At 47.4% G+C, this 18778-nt stretch overlaps 1 protein-coding gene across 3 annotated transcripts; it reads right to left on the reverse strand.

The window, feature by feature from the left end:
* Nucleotides 1-4828: 4828 nt before the first annotated feature.
* On the reverse strand, nt 4829-17239 carry LOC125749669 (carbonic anhydrase 14-like). Of its 3 annotated transcripts, XM_049027136.1 has the most exons (12): nt 16926-17239; nt 16692-16712; nt 14350-14520; nt 13749-13906; nt 11018-11113; nt 9963-10029; nt 9508-9665; nt 8401-8527; nt 7773-7796; nt 7466-7550; nt 6999-7052; nt 4829-5487 (listed from the first exon to the last, which is right to left on the reverse strand). In XM_049027136.1, exons 1-12 carry the CDS (start codon nt 16993-16995, stop codon nt 5391-5393), a joined length of 1128 nt encoding a protein of 375 aa, XP_048883093.1. In that variant the 5' UTR covers nt 16996-17239; the 3' UTR covers nt 4829-5390. The 3 variants fall into 3 exon arrangements, with proteins under 3 accessions (XP_048883093.1, XP_048883096.1, XP_048883094.1); XM_049027139.1 differs by lacking the exon at nt 6999-7052; XM_049027137.1 differs by lacking the exons at nt 16692-16712; nt 16926-17239 and adding an exon at nt 16240-16382.
* Nucleotides 17240-18778: the final 1539 nt, after the last annotated feature.

An 18778-nucleotide genomic window follows, 5' to 3' on the forward strand; every position in this document is an offset into this window, starting at 1 on the left:
GCATCAACAATTTATCCTCTTCTGAACTCTGATATGTCTCTCATTATGTTGTGTCTATTGCAATATTTTATGCAGCTGTGCTATTGTTCAGCTAATTCAACCTTCACACTCTGCTCTTACTGATGTGCAATCAGTGAGGATCGGACACCAGGCTGTGCACAAATAGGCGTGAAACCTCAGACACTATTGGCTAAGTGTTTCAGTTTCATTGTCCAACCCCTGCATATCTTTGGATGTGGAGATAACTAAAATAAAAATATTAAAATAAAAGCAAACAAACATGAAAATGAGGCGCTACATTGGCTACATGTTGTGACCACCTCTATATTTTGCGAATGTTGATTTTAAAAGAACACATGGCTCTTTCCCGATGTAACTCCTGAGACTACACTAAGAAACATAAATAAGAGCACAAAATGAGAAACGCAAATACTGATGCCTTAAAAAAAATTCATTACGTTACATAAAATGTGTAGAGAGCTGATGAATGGAAAGGTTTCCACATGAATGGAAACCTTACGTTCATTCCCAACAACTTTGGCTCCTTGTCATGTTCCTTAACAAAGATGTATGATGATCTTTGCACTTTTGAGAAACTCGCCCTATTTATTTTGTAGCACGGTCCACTATCTGGTTAAGATAGTTAAGGGAGACCCCTTTGTTCTGTTGTGCAGGCATTGGAAGCTACCATAGTAATGGTCAAGACCTGGAGGTAGCTAACTAGCTCGCTAAGTAAAAAGTAATGTTAACTTTAGAGATGCACGATGTCACAATCGCCGTTAATTAAGCGGGCGATCGCTCGGGCAAGTGAGCAAACAGGAAGCAGGCAGGCAGAATAAGGGGTAAACGGAGTTTAATCAGAGGACGGGGACCAGGATACATCAGACGCCTACGAACATCAGGTAACGTGAATGACAGACAAGGGAAACAGGTAAGACCAGGACTTAAAATAGGACAGGACTAATCAAAGTAATCGGACACAGCAGGAGACGATCAGGGAAGCACACGTGGGTAATCAGGGGGCTTGGCACACACGAGGAGCGGACGAGCCGGGCATGACAGAACCCCCCCCCCCAAAGGCGCGCTACTCTGGGCGCGCTTAGGAGGAGGCGACGGACGGGACGAGGGAAAACAGGACCTGAAAAACAAGAACAGAATGGTCAACGCAGGACTGGAAACAAGACCGAGGTACAGAACACAGCGAGGGACAAGACATAGGACAAAATCTGACAGAGAGCAGGGAAGGCGGATAGACAGAGGTAGAAGGGCGAAACAGAAGGAACGGGTGGAACAAAAGGACCGGGAGTGCTTGGAGGGAACATCGGGGAGCAAGGAGCAAAGAAGGGCGGAACAGAGGGACGAGGAGCAAACAAAGGAGGGACGAAGCGAGGGGGGGCAGAGACAGGAGGGACAAAGCTGGGAGGCCAGGGAGAGAAGGAGGGGGAATACAGGGGAGCCCGAGGGAGCCCTAGCGGGCGACGGTAGGCAGCCGGAGGGGCCGCAGGCGGCCGGGAGGCCGGAGCAGGTGGAGACCTCGGAGGGGCAGAGGAAGGAGCAGGAGGGAGCGCCAGGGAAGGGGACGAGGGAGCTGGAGGGGACCCTGGCGAGGACAAGGAGTGGGGGGGAGCCGCAACAGGCGGCGACGTCCTCCGACACGCAGGAGCGGGTGGACCCGCAGGTGACAGAGGAGCCACCGTTGGGGAGCCCGCAGGCGACCGACCAGGTGCCGGAGGGGGGAGCGAGGCAGGGCGATGAGGCCGCGGAGGGGGACCCGCAGGCGACAGCTGACCCGGAGGGCCAGGGCCCGCAGGCGCTCTCAGAGCCCCAGTGCAGGCGAGCGAGAGCGAGCCAGGGGGCAGGGCGGGAGGGACCCCAGCCCTGCGTCTGTGCCCTCTCCCCTTACGGGACACAGACATAAGGACCCGCGGCCGGGGTCGGGCTCGCCGGGGCGAGGGCAGAGGAGTCACAAGCAGGGTCCCCGAGGGGTCCCACTCCAGCTCCTCCACCTCCAAGGAGGGGGGAGCGGCGGCTGGACTGTCCGGGACCCTCTTGGGGACTGGGGCAGAAGGGACTGGAGAGGGGTCAGGAACAAGAGTCTGATTGGCCACAGTCACAGGGGACACAGGGAGCGCCTCGGGCGTGGGCGCGGGAGCTGCAGGCAGAGGGGGCGCCTCGGGCGCAGGAGCTGGAGGCAGAGGGGGCGCCTCGGGCGCGGGAGCTGCAGGCAGAGGGGGCGCCTCGGCACAGGAGCTGCAGGTGGCTGCGCAGGTGGCTGCGCAGGTGGCTGCTCGGGCTCTGGGGCTGCAGGGGGCAGCGGAGGCGGCTGCTCGGGCGCTGGAGCCGCAGGCAGAGGCGGCTGCGGCTGCACGGGATGCACATGCGGCTGCGCAGGCGGCGGCAGCTGCGCGGGATGCGCAGGCGGCAGGAGCGGAGGGAGCTCCTCAGGCCAGACGGGTACAGCGAGCAGCGAAGGTGGCTGCTCAGGCTGCGCTGCAGTCCGGCGTGTTCTCTGGAGGGGGGGGAAGCTGCCCAGGGAGGCAGCTTAGCAGAGCTGGGGACCTCCGTGTCAATCGGGGAGTCTTCCAGCTCACCGGCTGGGAAGGAGGCAGGGACGAGAGCGCACGCCCCCAGGACAATCGTCGGGGCGATCGTCGGCCTCTTCCTCCTCCTCCGTCCTCGGGTCACGGTTTGCGATGGGGTTTGGGAGTCTTCGGAAAGGTCCAGGGGCGCAGTCCAGGGCACATCAGGGAGTTCGGACAGCGGGCCAAACGGCCAGCCGCAGTCCTCCGCTACTTGCCTCTCGATACTGTCCGCTACTCCACTTCTCAGCCGCCATACGTCCTCACGGACCTTCACCGCAAGGTGCGTGTCCTCGGGCAGGGCTCTCCCCTCTAGCCTCTTCGCTATACGAAGGGTGATTGCTCGCTGCAAGGGATCGCCCCTCACCTCTGGCTGACCGAGCCAGTACTTCACCTCCTCCCTAAGAGCGAGGAGTTCCGTCTCGGTCTGGCAAGGTATCTTCTTTTCTTGGTCTGTCATTCTGTCACGTGGACACACACGAGGATCGTATGAGCTGGGCGTAACAGTAAACAAATATTTGGAAAATTATGTGAATCTTTGGAAAATTATGTTCTGCTGTGCAGAAGTGACATTATGATGTGGGGATTACACTTGTTTTGCAAATGTTAATTATCATTTGAGAAATGATCCAAAGCAACTGAGAAAAACAGCGCGCCTTTTGGGGGGGGGGTTCTGTCATGCCCGGCTCGTCCGCTCCTCGTGTGTACCACGCCCCCTGATTACCCACGTGTGCTTCCCTGATCGTCTCCTGCTGTGTCCGATTACTTTGATTAGTCCTGTCCTATTTTAAGTCTGGGTCTTACCTGTTTCCCTTGTCTGTCATTGATGTTACCTGATGTTCGTAGGCGTCTAATGTATCCTGGTCCCCGTCCTCTGATTAAACCCCGTTTACCCCTTATTCTGCCTGCTTCCTGTTTGCTCGCTTGCCAGAGCGATTACCCGTTCCCTGCTGATCGTGACATTTACACATATGCAAATGGTTTTGTACAATTCTCATCATTTGCCACAAATTTCATTTGCTTTAGTCTTGGTCAAAATAGATTATATATTTTCCCATTGTAATAATTTTACACCCAAAATTGTATAAGACGTTATCCTCCTGCTAGCCACTGCATGTGAAAGTTAACCAAGCTTTCAAGAGGTTAATTTAAGGTCAATTTAAAGATATATTCAATAAATTGCAGTGATACGACTGCCATGCCAAGACACCAAAGGAGGTGTAGGGAGACTGCTAAGGGATTTATTAACAAAACCAAAACAGGACAAAATAAATCTGACTGAGAAGGTTGGCACGGGGCAAGGATGCGAGAATACTCAGGAACATGATGTTATGAGTCTACAGTTTTTCGTGATCATTTTGGCACAATTCATGAAACATACTTAAGATTCTCTATAAGAGTCTATAAAAGCATTTCTCAAAACAGTTCAGGCATGTACTGTAGTACAACAGTATGGTTTAGCTGCAAAGCCTGTAACTTACCCAAAACAATTAGCTCATGTCTCAAAAGCATATAATTCCACAAATGAATTAGTCTGTGCCACCAAAATGAAAAGTACAGTCAGCATCGTTTTAAATACGTGAGTCAAAATGCTTAGATATATTGTCAGTATGTCAGTGTAAATATGCTCCTGAGCTCCATAATACTGAATGACAGTCGGTTCCCACTTTCTCATTGTCACTGACTGATCATTATTCACTAACACACTGATACTTATTTATGTCAAAGACTCCAGTTTCAACACTGCAAGGCTCCACATTACAGTATGTATACTTCACTGGCAATAGAAACCACTCGCATGCACATGTAAACTGTTCAGATTCCAAGACACAGTACAATAACAAACAAAAAAAGTATTACAACTGTTTGGGAAGTGATCTTACAATCTCGAGAATGTTAAATACATTTCATGAAATGTGCATTATCAATCAACTGTAGCATATCATTATCGACTGATACTCATCAAAAATTAAGGTATCAGCAGCGGTCCAATGTGTCGATCTTGATTGATACTTAAACTTTATCAATATTCATATGTAGCGTGACTTTGCTGACTTGTCAGTCCTGTGAACAAGCTTTTGATGACCCTCAGATTAAAGCACTCTGGGAGTCTTGTCTGTCATCTCTGTATATGCTTCAGCCGTGGTGAGGGATTGGTGATGGAGATATTTTAGACAGACAGACAGATAGGCAGATAGACAGATCCTGAAGGAAATTTAAACTTAGGAAATTTATTCGCAAGAGTTCAAAGATATTCACAGTCTTGAAATCACTAACAAAAAATAATGGTTACTGTGAGCAGAAATGTAGATTTCAGGTCTAGAAAGTAAAAATCCAGATGAAGATTTTGTTTCAATTAACTAATATAGTGTGACTGTTACTCTTTATACTCAACTGGCTGGTTTTTCACTTTCTGGACCTGAAATGTGCACCTTTGACTATAACACAATGACAGAAATATAGGTGCATAAGTGTAAGGTTTATCATGATGCATGTACAACCTGCAGGCATATTGGCAGATAACAAGAGCATCCAGACAGGCATTCATACAGGTAAATAGCTACATATCCCCCTTTTCCTAAACACATACAAGTAATACTGGCCAATTACTGACAGGAAGTGGGGGGGCATACAGGAGTGTTTGTGCAATGGCCTCAGAGAGAGCAAACTGTCAGACTTGGCTGTGTATATAGGGGACAAACTGGTAGGAAGAAGATGGACTTGAGGCTGGGGCAGCTGGTTTGGCATGCAGAGGAAGTTCATGCACTCAAACAGGAAGTAGGTGCTGAGGTCCAAGGAATCACATAAGGCTTAGGCTTCCACTTTGGGAGGGGCTTCTGGTTTTTCTGGGTCAGGGTCTGTGTTGAAGGCTGTGTCTTGCTTTTGCTCCTTGTCATGTTCCTTAGATCTGCAACAAAGATGTATGATGACTACAGTGAGATGAAAATAAGGAGCTATATAAAGATTTAGGTCAATGTTAATTGTGTTGATATGATCTACTTAAATTACTTCAGAAGCGATACCACAATATCACAAAATACATTCTGCAAAGATATGACCCTGAAAGCTGGCTTGATGAAAGTTATGTAACTTATCAGTGAAATTGCAACGTGAAACATACCCAACTAGAAGCATCAACAGCACTCAGAGAAATCGTACAGTGCGGTGGAGTGATGAGCAGTGACTCGGAACTACATGATAAATACGAATGACTCTGGGCCTTTTGCATCAAGGCAGAACACTACAATAACACACTAAAAGCACAGCAGGATCCATATACATACTGATACTGATGAAGAAGAGATTGTGTATGAATTGTGGACAAATATATAAAGGTATGTAATATACATATACAAAATGTACAGATGCTCCTCGCTTTACAATGGTTCAGCTTACAACATATCAACTTACCAATTAGTGATGCTACTTTTCAGAATGATCAGATTCCTTTAAACGGCTCTTTGGTACAAACGAAGGGAACTGAGTCGTACTCGAGAGCCTTTTTTTTATCGTTGTGCCCAAATTTGACTGCCTGCCTTAAATCCAGCCCCCTCCTCTTTACGTGAACAGTAAGAACAAGCCAGTCCAAGAGGTAGATGTTCTTAGGTTCCTTAAAGCCAGAATGAGCAGGGTTTGTGCCAACAGAAAGCTTTTTGATATTAAGTGCTGCATGAATTGTTATTTATATAACACATTTCATACGGAGGGTAAATTCAAAGCACGTTAGTAAATTCACTGACAAAGTAGAGGGATTTGGCGCCACCTTGTGTAATGTTTAGGGTGCATGTCACTGACATTAGATTTGGCACAACGAGTAATTTCATGGTGCTATGTCCACACACGCCAAATGCAATTGCAATATTGGTGGGATGTCCACGATCCAGATCTTACCCTCATTATCTTAGTGATTATTAGGGATTATTTTACAGATCAACCTAGTAACCCTCACCGCTATAGAAAAAGAACGATGTCCAACGAAATAAACTTGTATTCATTTATTCACTTTTCAAATACTGGTATTTGGTTAGTTGCAGCAATTTTTACTTATTCAGAGTTACTTAATTTTTATTTACTTATTTATTTATAATATCATGTTCATATTCGACATATTTTACACTTACAATGGGTTCATTGTAACCCCGTTGTATGACAAGGAGCATCTGTATATGTATGTATAGATATACACACATGAGTGTAAAAATGCTTTGTTTTGTAAAATGTATAAAGAGACTAGACGTAAAAGGGATACGTTGGTTTATTATCATAAGGCATTAAGGAGTCAAGGATTCATTTGAGGTTACTGGAGCTAACAGGAAAAGGAAAGATCAGGATTTCAAACACAGATGTATAGGATCCTAATATGACGATCAAAGGTTACGGTCATGTTATAACAACACGAGTTAATAATTTCAGCGTGACCTGCGTGAAGGAGCTGGTCTCACTGCTGCGAGGGCCTCCCAACTAGAGGTAGAGCTGTCATGTGATTAAGAGACATAGTCACATGACCTGCTTACACAGACCAACATTATATCATTATATAGCTGTTTTAACATCATTGATTGAGTTTTGAAAGGAAAGATGTAACGAAATGAGGAGAAAGTGGAAGAGAGGCGGTTGGGAGAAGAACGAGCAGCGAAAGGCTGCAGATGTGGACTTTCATGCTGAAAGAAGGTGTGGATGCAGAGTGACACAGGGGGAGAGCAGGACCAGGGATCTGGTGAGTTTATGGTTCAGCCCTCTGTCCTGTAAAACTCACTAATGCTGAAGCTAAATATTGTCCAGCAGGATGCCCAGTACTGTATTTGGCCCCCTTCAGAAATGTGTGATAAAGTGCACAAAGAATTATCACAGCCTTCCCAGCCAGGGTGGCAGGACACTGGACTTACCTCATGGCCTTTACGAGGAGGATGATGACCATCGCCAAACCCATGAGGCCACACAGGCTCCCCACCACTACAGCACACAGTTTTCCTGAAAGAAAGTTCAATTTGTCATTAGGCAGGACATATGGAACAGGACCAGAGAATCTGCACAAAATACTGTACACTTTTAATATCACTGTTATTCACCCCCCAGCCACTTATCCAGCACAGGCTCAGAATGAATATCACTGCGAATATCCCCAGAGTACAGGGTAGGGGACACATGGACAGTTATGGTCAGTGACTAGGCTAAGATATGATGCATACTTACCGAGAGTGTAACTGGTGATGGAATCTGGAATAGTTAAAGGAAACATTAGAAAACATCTTTCAGAATTATATTCAGTGTTCCGGTGCACTGAGGTGGCTATGAATTGTATTCCTCGCTAATTTTTCGTTCATATTCACGCTCGCCCACCATCTGAATCCTTCGCAAACAATGTGGTCAGTGTTTTCAGTGAGATTCCACAAACACTAATCGGGGGGCCTCATTAATAAGCCTCCCACCCACCTCAATAACATTAGGCTTCTTTTCTTACCCTTTCATCCCCCACTCTTCATAATCCCTACAGCTATAAATGCTGTTGATTTGTTTACTTGTTGGACAATGAGCCCATTTCTCCTGCATGGAAGATTTACTGAGGAACATTTGGACATATAAGCACCAAGAACTGTTATGGAGATCCGCACAGGACAGGAACACTGGGGGTGGCCAGGTGTGGAAAAGCCCCGTGGTCTGCAGTTTGAAGATCTCTACAAGGCACCAAAGTTTTACACACAGTAACATCTTAACACTTCAAGAAATTTCTTTTCTCCCTCCCTTTCTCCGTCTCTTGACCTCATACACATCCCCCAAGCATCTCGTACCCTTCCCCTTGTGAGAACCAGAGTGTACTGACCCGGGACAAATGAAGCCAACACTACCCTATGGTTGAGGGGTTGGGTTGTGCGGTAATTGTCCTGGAGAGGGACAGATTTGGGGTCCTTCCCATCGTTGGAGAACAGCACTGTCTCCAGGTTCTTCAGCTATGGTACAGATTGGGATAAAAGTGGTGGCAGGAGAGAGAGAGAGAGAGAGAGAGAGAGAGAGAGAGAAGCAGGGAGAAAAGAAAACAGCTGGAGAAACATTCTGGAAAAGTTCAGTTTTGGTTACCTAATGTCATTCGCATTTTGCTGGTTCACCCAATAAAGGAACTATAAGTGAATGTAATATTGAGCTGGAAACATGGGAATATAAACACACAAAGGAATTTTTTTTAATTAAACTGTTTCTTATATGAAAAAAATGGACGTGGCAGCCAGGAAGATCTCAGTAAGAATCCTTCTAAATTGCCAATAGCCATTTAAGTGTTTCCCTCTTGAATGAAGAAAACAGTCGGAAAACTAAAAACAACTCGCAGTTCTGTTTCCTATTTCTATTATACAGTTAGTTAGGGAGATGCTGTAAAGGGGGGGTGGGTGATGATTCCAAGGGCCCCTGAGTGAGGGGCCTGCATTGGTCTGGGTTGAGGGTCTAATGTGATATGCTTTGTATCTCAATATGATATCTCTAGCAGCGCTCCTAACTAAACAACATTAATCAAAGAATAAACAGCTTCCATCACAGAAAATACATCACCCCCCCACCATGGCAACAACTTTTACCATGTCTGATACAATCTTGTATAACAACAACAACAACAAATTTATTTTTATATAGCGCATTATCACAACATTACATTGTCTCAAAGCGCTTTACAGCATCCTCACCCAAAGCCCCCAGTGAGTAAGCCAAAGGCGACAGTGGCAAGGAAGAACTCCCTAGAAGGAAGAAACCTTGGGAGGGACCAGACTCAAAGGGGGAGCCCATCCTCCAGGGGCCAGCAGGGATAGTCAAATAGAGAGATGGTTAAGTGCCAGAGATGGGCCAAGTCACATTGTCCCCAAAACATGTAGCTCTGCAGGAAATTGTTCTTGTAGAAGTGGCTCTCACTGTAAGGTTGGAGATCCCTGCTTTATGTTCTTACCTGCTTGCGAGTCACAGTAACCTTCTCCGCAAAAACTGTCCACAGTACACTCTGGTAGCAGGGCGGCGTGGTGAGTGAGCCATTGTACCGGAAGTATCTGCCCAGGTCAGTGGGGAGCAGGGAGCGAACATTGAAGGAGGGGATGGGCATTTGCTGTCCTGCAGGGGGCAGTAAAAGGATTGCAGCAATTCAGTATGACGATGACAGGAAGTAGATGCTGAAAGCTACAGTACTGGGAGTCTCTTTGGGAATCATGGTACAATCATGTGTTCATGACAGACACAGGACTTCATGGCTCTACTGTGCAATGCGCCACCTTCAGGTCAAGGCTGGATCAGACAAATGGGCACACGGACACACCAAGAGTCTGACGCCACACATGAGCGGTTTGGTATGATTAGAAACTGACAGTGTTTGACATTGACCAACAGACACTGACGATACATTAGTGTCACCTGCGTATTTGATGAATTCCAAGTACTTAAAGATGTTCTCATACGCAGAGTTATTGTCATCACCTGTCTGGAGGACAACAGGCCAATTAAAAAACAATAGGAGTAAACACATGAAATAGCAACAGAACTGAAACAAGATCTTATAGATTTCATGGGCTGCAAAAAGTGTATTTTCACATCACATTGCTGAAAAATGGTTGCAGTACTTTTGCCATGACAGGGCATCCAGTATCTGTATTTAAAGAGTCATCTTATTTCATTATTTCATGTTTAAAGATGCAGTAGATGTCCATGACCAGCGAGAACACCCTCATGACAAGGTTTCTCATTGCAAAGGCCAGGAACCTCTACTTGTTCCAGCAGACTATGTCTTTATTCAATGTACTCTATGAAGACACACTTTGACGGCACACATTATTGATAAAGCTAACCTTTTTATTAGCGGATTAGCGTTTCTACTAACTTACTTGATTAGCTAAATTTAGTTCCACTAATTGTAAATCCACTAACATTTTTTGCAGGTAAATAAATAAAGATTATTTAGAATAAAGTTTAACAGTCAAAGTTTAAAATCATACATATTTGTTTCTGTCTATTGTAAGCATGTCTGCAACAAACTATCTACTGTAGAACAAGGCATGATTGGTCAATAACTTGTTGGTTATCTGGCTAAGCAAGAAATTCTGCTTTGTGATTCAGGTCCCCAGTTGTATTTTCTGGGTTCTGATTGACAAAACTACAGACTAATAAAGAGCTGAGACCCCCCTTCCTAGATCTGGAAGATCTTCCCTCCTTCTGAGCAAGAAGACGTCCCATGGCCGAAAACTTTAGACTGTAAGAATTTGACTGATGGACCCCCTGCTGTTTCTACTGCATATTTCTGATCTTCATTTCAGCTGCCATTTTGAAACATTTTGGAAAATCCTCGCTCTGTCCGTTCTTGACCAGAAATCTGTCATTCATGAGAAGTGGCACGAATGGTGTATGACTCAGGGATGAGATTCGGCCACATGGCACGGCAGGGTTGGGATAAGAGGAAATGAAGGGAACAGCACCTCGATTAGCACTCCCAAAACCACCAGGCCGTCTCTCTGGCTTTGGGCCACAGACACGTTGGGGTAGAGATCTGAATTGTAGTGGACCACATGGAGCTGAGGGGAACAGAAGAAATCATTAATCTGTCTGTGTGTGTGTGTGTGTGTGTGTGTGTGTGTGTGTGTGTGTGTGTGTGTGTGTGTGTGTGTGTGTGGGAGTGTGTGTGGGAGTGTGTGTGTGTGTGTGTGGGAGTGTGTGTGTGTGTGTGGGAGTGTGTGTGGGAGTGTGTGTGTGTGTGTGTGGGAGTGTGTGTGTGTGTGTGTGTGTGTGTGTGTGTGGGAGTGTGTGTGTGTGTGTGTGTGTGTGTGTGTGTGTGTGTGTGGGAGTGTGTGTGGGAGTGTGTGTGTGTGTGTGTGGGAGTGTGTGTGTGTGTGTGGGAGTGTGTGTGGGAGTGTGTGTGTGTGTGTGTGGGAGTGTGTGTGTGTGTGTGTGTGTGTGTGTGTGTGTGTGTGTGTGTGTGTGGGAGTGTGTGTGTGTGTGTGTGTGTGTGTGTGTGGGAGTGTGTGTGTTTGTGTGTGTGTGTGTGTGTGTGTGTGTGTGTGGGAGTGTGTGTGTGTGTGTGTGTGTGTGTGTGTGGGAGTGTGTGTGTGTGTGTGGGAGTGTGTGTGTGTGTGTGTGTGTGTGGGAGTGTGTGTGTGTGTGTGTGGGAGTGTGTGTGTGTGTGTGGGAGTGTGTGTGTGTGTGTGTGAGTGTGTGTGTGTGTGTGTGGGAGTGTGTGTGTGTGTGTGTGTGTGTGGGAGTGTGTGTGTGTGTGTGTGGGAGTGTGTGTGTGTGTGTGGGAGTGTGTGTGTGTGTGTGTGTGTGTGGGAGTGTGTGTGTGTGTGTGTGTGTGTGGGAGTGTGTGTGTGTGTGGGAGTGTGTGTGTGTGTGTGTGTGTGTGGGAGTGTGTGTGTGTGTGTGGGAGTGTGTGTGTGTGTGTGTGGGAGTGTGTGTGTGTGTGTGGGAGTGTGTGTGTGTGTGTGTGTGTGTGGGAGTGTGTGTGTGTGTGTGTGTGGGAGTGTGTGTGTGTGTGTGGGAGTGTGTGTGTGTGTGTGTGGGAGTGTGTGTGTGTGTGTGGGAGTGTGTGTGTGTGTGTGTGTGTGTGGGAGTGTGTGTGTGTGTGTGTGGGAGTGTGTGTGTGTGTGGGAGAGTGTGTGTGTGTGTGTGTGGGAGTGTGTGTGTGTGTGTGTGGGAGTGTGTGTGTGTGTGTGGGAGTGTGTGTGTGTGTGTGGGAGTGTGTGTGTGTGTGTGGTGTGTGTGTGTGTGTGTGTGTGTGTGTGTGTGTGTGTGTGGGAGTGTGTGTGTGTGTGTGTGTGGGAGTGTGTGTGTGTGTGTGGGAGTGTGTGTGTGTGTGTGTGGGAGTGTGTGTGTGTGTGTGGGAGTGTGTGTGTGTGTGTGGGAGTGTGTGTGTGTGTGTGGGGAGTGTGTGTGTGTGTGTGGGAGTGTGTGTGTGTGTGTGTGTGTGTGTGTGTGTGAGAGTGCTCCACAGAATGTGTGTGGCTGTCTAATCCCTATAAAATCTCTCGGTCAGTCTGAATGAAGTTTATGAGTTTCATAGCATTTATATTAGAAGCTCAGCAAGCAAGCAGGTGGAGGGGGGGAGAGGGGGGAGGACAGCTAGGAGACATCTTAGGGAGTCCATGTGGTCATGGGAGCCATTGTACAGGAAACGTAGGGAAACTGGTCCACAAACTAATCCAATGCAGGTGAATCTTGCTTCCTCTTTTCCCTTTCACCTTTTTTCCCTTCCCCTCCCTCCATTGCTTACTCTCTCTCCCAGTCGGTGAACCTGTCAAAGAGCAGCTGGGCCCCCCACCTCTGGGTTGATTCCTGCAAAATGTAGCCTTCCTCCTGCCCAAAGCTGGACCAGCCAGGGGAGACGCTCCTCCACTGCTCCCTGTCCTCTCTCTCCAATACCCCCCCAGCCTCTCCCTCTCTCTCCCCTACCCCCCCCCCAGCCTCTCCATCTCTCTCCCATACTACCCCAGCCACTCCCTATCTCTCCTGTGCCCACCCCCCATTCTCCCCCTCACTCTCCTACCCCTCAGTCTCTCTATCGCCTCCATTTTCCTTATCTCCACTCCCGGCCACCTCTCCAGCCCTGCAGCCCTCTCATCCAAGCACACAGATGGACTGTATGTGCATCATGCTGTTCAGTGCCCCCTCTTACACCCAGGCCCGCTTCAGCACAATGGGAACCGGCAATAAGATCAGCTGGAGCCCATTGAACTTAGTCTTGTTCTGCCAGGTTAGATTTGCTTCCCCCTGGTCTCCCTATGCGTATCCCTGTTTGTGTCCCTGCATGTCCCCGAGTGTTTCCCCATGTGTGTCCCCAGGTGTCCCTCTGTGTGTGCCTGTCTTTATACAAGAACAGATCCTCCTGCCCTGCCTGTTTCCCAGCAAAGAACGTCCTGTAGCAGTACAGCTTGACAAAAAATCCTCCGCGTGCCTTTAATCCAGGTGTTATGAAGGAGCATTTATATCAGGGTTGTTAAGCTTACTAATTAGCGATCCGTAATCTCTTGTTTTTCCTAAAATATCAGCACAGTCACACCTTCAATCAGTTCCAATGAGCTAGGCTGGATAAACTGGATAGACTGGATAAACACAATTACTCACATATAGTCTTGCATATCGGATTTATGGGTGTTCAGGATTTTGTCCATGTGGGCAAACAATGAGTGTATCACATGGGACACAAGCGCCCCTCACCTCAGCAGCGGATCGACGGCCATCCACGGTGTGCTCACTGCCCCCGGCCAGGCCCCCACTGCCATCCCATTCCCTACCCCAGTGGAAGTGCAGCTGCACAGCTGTGAACCTCCAGGGCAGCCCCCCCAGTTGGAACCAGGCAGGCAAGGACATCTTCACTGCAACACATGAGATGGGAAGGCATGGGTGGGCCTTGTACGCGCTCAGATGGGAACCAGAGGTGAGTGTCAGGACCAGCGAGCAGCAACGTCATCGGCGAGGCGCGGGAACCACAGGGACACCGTATGAATGCGTGACCCGGGAATCGCAGGCCAGGCAAAGGCAACAAAGAAGTCTTTCAGCGTGGCGAACCGGACCATTTTGGGCCAGTGGGTTTCACAATGATCTGTTCAGAACAGCTGAGCAGAGCAGGACATGACAAGAGTGCCAACGCATGGGGCCGTCAATGAGGACATAATGTTAGCATTGAGTTATTTAGTTATTAAGATGCAGGATGAGATAAACTCACGTGGCTGTGAAGCCCTAGTCTGTCTGGTATTATGGGTAATTATGCATTAACTACATACTGCACTGAGTTCAGGGAAACTCCTTGCTGCCTCACCTGTGTGTCCATTGTTGGACAGGATGAAGGGATCGTGGCCGGGCTGATGGTAATCCACAACATTGACGGGCATCAGCGAGGGGTCGTGATGCACGGCGGAGGTCTCCACATCGATGGGGGACTGATGGACACCCCCGCAGTCGGGGAAGGACTTTGACCACTGGGCCATTTCTGGTGGGGAGAGGAGATGCTCAAATGGGTTGCAGTGCAGATGATGCCAGGGCCCCCGGCAGTGGGTTAGTATTTTAATCCATCCTGAATGAAGCCCGAGCCCAATAACAGGGATCTGACTGCTCTGTCTTTCTTAGAGCATTAAGGCCTATAGTTTCATTTTTGTGTTTTTGGGTTTCATTTGTGGGGACTTTGGTGTGATTATTGCAGAGCAAAGTCCATTCATACAAATGCAAGGAAATGTGCGTGTGTATGTGTGTGTCTGTGTGTGTGTGTGTCTGTGTGTGTGTGTGTCTGTGTGTGTGTGTGTGTGTGTGTGTGAGTGTGTGGGAGAGAGAGAGAGTGAGGGACAGATAGACATGAAAAGGAGCACAAATGCAGTGACAAAAGCCAGCAAGGGGACAGCAGACAGGGGGGGGGGGTCCCCTCTCATCCGACAGCGGCGGGTAAAACGGGTCCCAGGGTGTGTTGAGGGACAGCCCAAGCTGAGAGGCAGGCGTCGCCACACACCCCTGTGAGACTGGAGAAAAGGGGGGGGTGGCGATGAATAGGGAGAGGGGTGCAGATTCGCTACGGAGAGTGAGACAAAGGAGGAGAGATGCAACTGAAAGAGAGAGGAAGGGAGGCTCACAGCCTGCTGCTGGGTTTCGGGTCTTACGATGTTTAAATGTCGTCTTCCCAGTCCGGAATGTAAAGCATTTACTTTTAGCTTTCTGCTACTCACCATTTTACTTTTGTTGTTTATTCATACTTATTGATTAACTTCTCGACAGTCTACACCCAACTTTTAGCAAGCAACCACTCGCTGTCTTGGACCCGCAGAGGTGTTTTTTTCCTCCTTTCTTTGAATTTTTTTATTCCTCTTCTCCATTCTCTCACCTGGCTTTCTTTTCTTTCTTTCTTTCTTTCTTTCTTTCTTCTTTTTCTTTCTTTCTTTATTTCCTTCTTTCTCCTCCCTTTTTCCTGTTTTTGTTTTATTCTGCATTATTGATGCCGTAATGCATCACAATGCACCCATGTAAAGCGACTCCGTTGTGAAAAGCATTATATAAAAATAAATTGAATCGAATTGAATTAACATTAATCTAACCAAGACCTTTTTATAACCTCGTGTTTTTTTAAGATTTTAAATTATACGGGTTCCTGGGATATTGCAGTAGGCTCATATTTTAACTGGCTTCTGATTTTCCAAACCTGGAACCTGGAACTGACACGGAGCTGCTCTCATCCATAAGCAGCTCTCCTCTGTGTCTGACCACCGCCCCCCAGCCTCTGACCACCGCCCCCCAGCCTCTGACCACCCCTCCATCAAAAACAGAGGACAAAAAAAACTTTGTCGCCTAGCTTTGCGTTGTCATGGAAATCACCTTGACAACAACGAGGCTCACATGCCGCCATTCTAACCCTGGTATGGTGTCCTAAATACAGCAAAGAATTCTGCAGCACATGGACCCGCGCGGCGGGACGGAACTATAGCGGTTTATAAAACTGCACACATGCAGCTTGGCACTGCCTTCTGTCCCCCCCTCCTACTTACTGTAACATTACTCGGGGTAAATTTAGCATGTATTACACACAGCTACCTGCTGGCAAGCTTACATCAGGAATTCAAAGTCACTAGACTTATTCTTACTTTGACAGGACATCAGTGGAGTTAAGGACACAATGTACCGTAGGTCTAACATACCCTAAACATGATAACCAGCCACATGGAAGTACCTCTCCTGGCAGATACAAGGCCAGCAGCTTCACTGACCCAAAGAGGACCCTCTTCCATCTCTCCTTCCACACGGAGCTGCCAGCCTCCTTTTCTGTCACCCACTCACTCGTCCCCCAGTCCCCTTTCTTCCTGTCCCCCTCAGTGTGATCGTCTCTCCGCTGCCAACATGGCCAACTGGCCGGCTGCAAGTAGCAGACAGTGAGTGCGGCAGAGAGGGAGCCAAATTCAGGACATAAGAGGAGAACAGGAGAGAGGGAGCGGGAGAGAGAGAGTACGCTTGCAGAACAAGGAGGATGAGGATGGAGGAAGAGGAGCATACAAATGACCGAACCTTAATTGGATGTAAGTGTGTCGAGGCAAAACTGTAGTGATAACACACAACCCACTATTGTTTGGGGCTTCAAAACTACAGCAAAACCTCTAAGACACGTATGAAGAGTTTTCATTTTACCTTTGTATGTCCAGTGTGAATCTGAAATAAGGAGAGAACATAGTGTGAAGTGCATTCACTTAATGAACAAAGATAAAGTTTTAGTACTGACTTGCTCCTGTTGACCAGTAGTCAGATAATCAGAATGACAGTACAAAGAATTTTCATTACGCTATCATTTAAAAAACAATTACAGTTATTATCAGCTCAGAGGAATGGAGTGAGGAATGAAAGACACTTTAATATTGCCCTTACCGGCATCAGCACCATCCATCCAGCGCAAGAAGAAAAAAAGTAAAACTCTCCCCAGATTAAATGAGTCCATCGCCCATGCAGGTGCAAAGAGACGGTCAGCAAATGAGGAGATGGATCGAGGCTCGAGTGCAGTTAACTAGTCACTCATATCACACTTCTCTGCACTATGAGTGATAGACAATGATAGATACGGACACTGGCTCAGGAGAGATAAGCTGGAAACCGCCGTGCTGAACAAACAAGTCAGCAGAGACCGCAGTCCAGTCCTGCGCAAACCAAGTCTGAGTCAAACGAGAGGCTGAGAGGGAATAAGAGAGCTTGGGAGGGGGCTTGTAAAGAATGGTGGGCACAGTGAGTGGATTTGGAGGGGGGGAGGGGGAATGGAGAGGATGGCAGAGAAAGTAAAAGTGTAAAAGAAAGTTAAAGAGAATGAATGGAAAATGCAAACAAAATGGGTGTCTCAGGGTACAGTTAGGGGATCGTGTGTGTCAGGGTGCAGGCGGATGGGTGGGCAGGAAGCGGGGAAAGACGAGGCAGGTAGGCAGGATCTTCGGGAAACGAGGGTTTATTAAAGAAACGGGAAGACAGGGCAGACGGCGACAAACTAACATCAATGACAAGTCTGGGGAAGACGGACTCAGATGAGGACTAAATACACAAGACAAGCCGAAAATAACAGGAAACAGCTAGGCATGATTGGGGAAGCACACGTGGATGATCCGGGGGCGTGGCCCACACGAGGAGCGGCGAGCCCGGGTGTGACAGTGTGCATATGGTGTGAGAAAGTGTAGCTGGCTTCCCTTTCTTTGATTGGGCTGCTTTGTGATTCTCATCATGCTGCTGCAAAGCAATCCTGTAAACAGATATAGAACAAGAGCTGGAAGACAACGTGGGAGAGTAAACAAAATGTCTCTGTGAGCTGTCTCTCTGTGAGCTACATCTCTGTGAGCTGTCTCTCTGTAAGCTACCTCTATGTGAGCTACCTCTATGTGAGCTGTCTCTCTGTAAGCTACTGGTCTGTGAGTTATCTCTCTGTGACCCACCTCTCTGTCAGTTGTCTCTCTGTGAGCCACTTCTCCATGAGCCACCCCTCTGTGAGGCACCTCTCTATGAGCTACCTCTCTGTGAGCCACCATCTGTAAATCCACTGTCTGCTCAGCTTTCCTTAGAGCAGGCTTCATTCTACAACTGTCCCACATCTCTATGAGAGCTCTGCTGTATCTATAGCATGAACTCTGCCTGTGCTGACCTCAGGTACTGCAGCGGTGTGGAGGGGACAGTAACTCAGAGGTTTGGTACAGATGCTGGTAGGTGAGCAAAAAAAGCAAACACAGACAAAGCAGAATCTGCAATTGCATCAGCAGCTGCGTTTATGGTAGTTTAAGCTAAAGCAATCGGTTTTAAATACAGAGTCTAGATTTATTAATTAAGACCAAGAGGACATTCCTCAAGTACAGTGACCTCAGTGTGTTGTGGTTTGTACACGTTGATCAGCTCAGTTCAATAAGGAGGACCCAAGCCTTGTATGTAAGTCTGACCTAAATGTAAATAGATGGAACTCAAATTAAATATTGTTACATTTACTCACTGCGGTTAGGATACTTAGCACTGCCTTTTGAATCGCTGACAGCAAAATAGTGCAATAATCTGACCTGTGATATATAAATGCATGTATTAATTCTTCTTTATCTTCAAAGGTTTACCAATGTTTCTAAGCTGTATACAGCACATCCTAGACAGGGAATTAAATGACAGGCCTATAGCGAAAATTACACCAAGGATACAATTATTATTATTATTATTATTGCAGTTGTCACGATCGGTACGGCAGCGAGCAGCGATCGTGCGGGTAA

Source organism: Brienomyrus brachyistius, chromosome 9 (assembly GCF_023856365.1).
Source record: "Brienomyrus brachyistius isolate T26 chromosome 9, BBRACH_0.4, whole genome shotgun sequence".
Taxonomy (NCBI): domain Eukaryota; kingdom Metazoa; phylum Chordata; class Actinopteri; order Osteoglossiformes; family Mormyridae; genus Brienomyrus; species Brienomyrus brachyistius.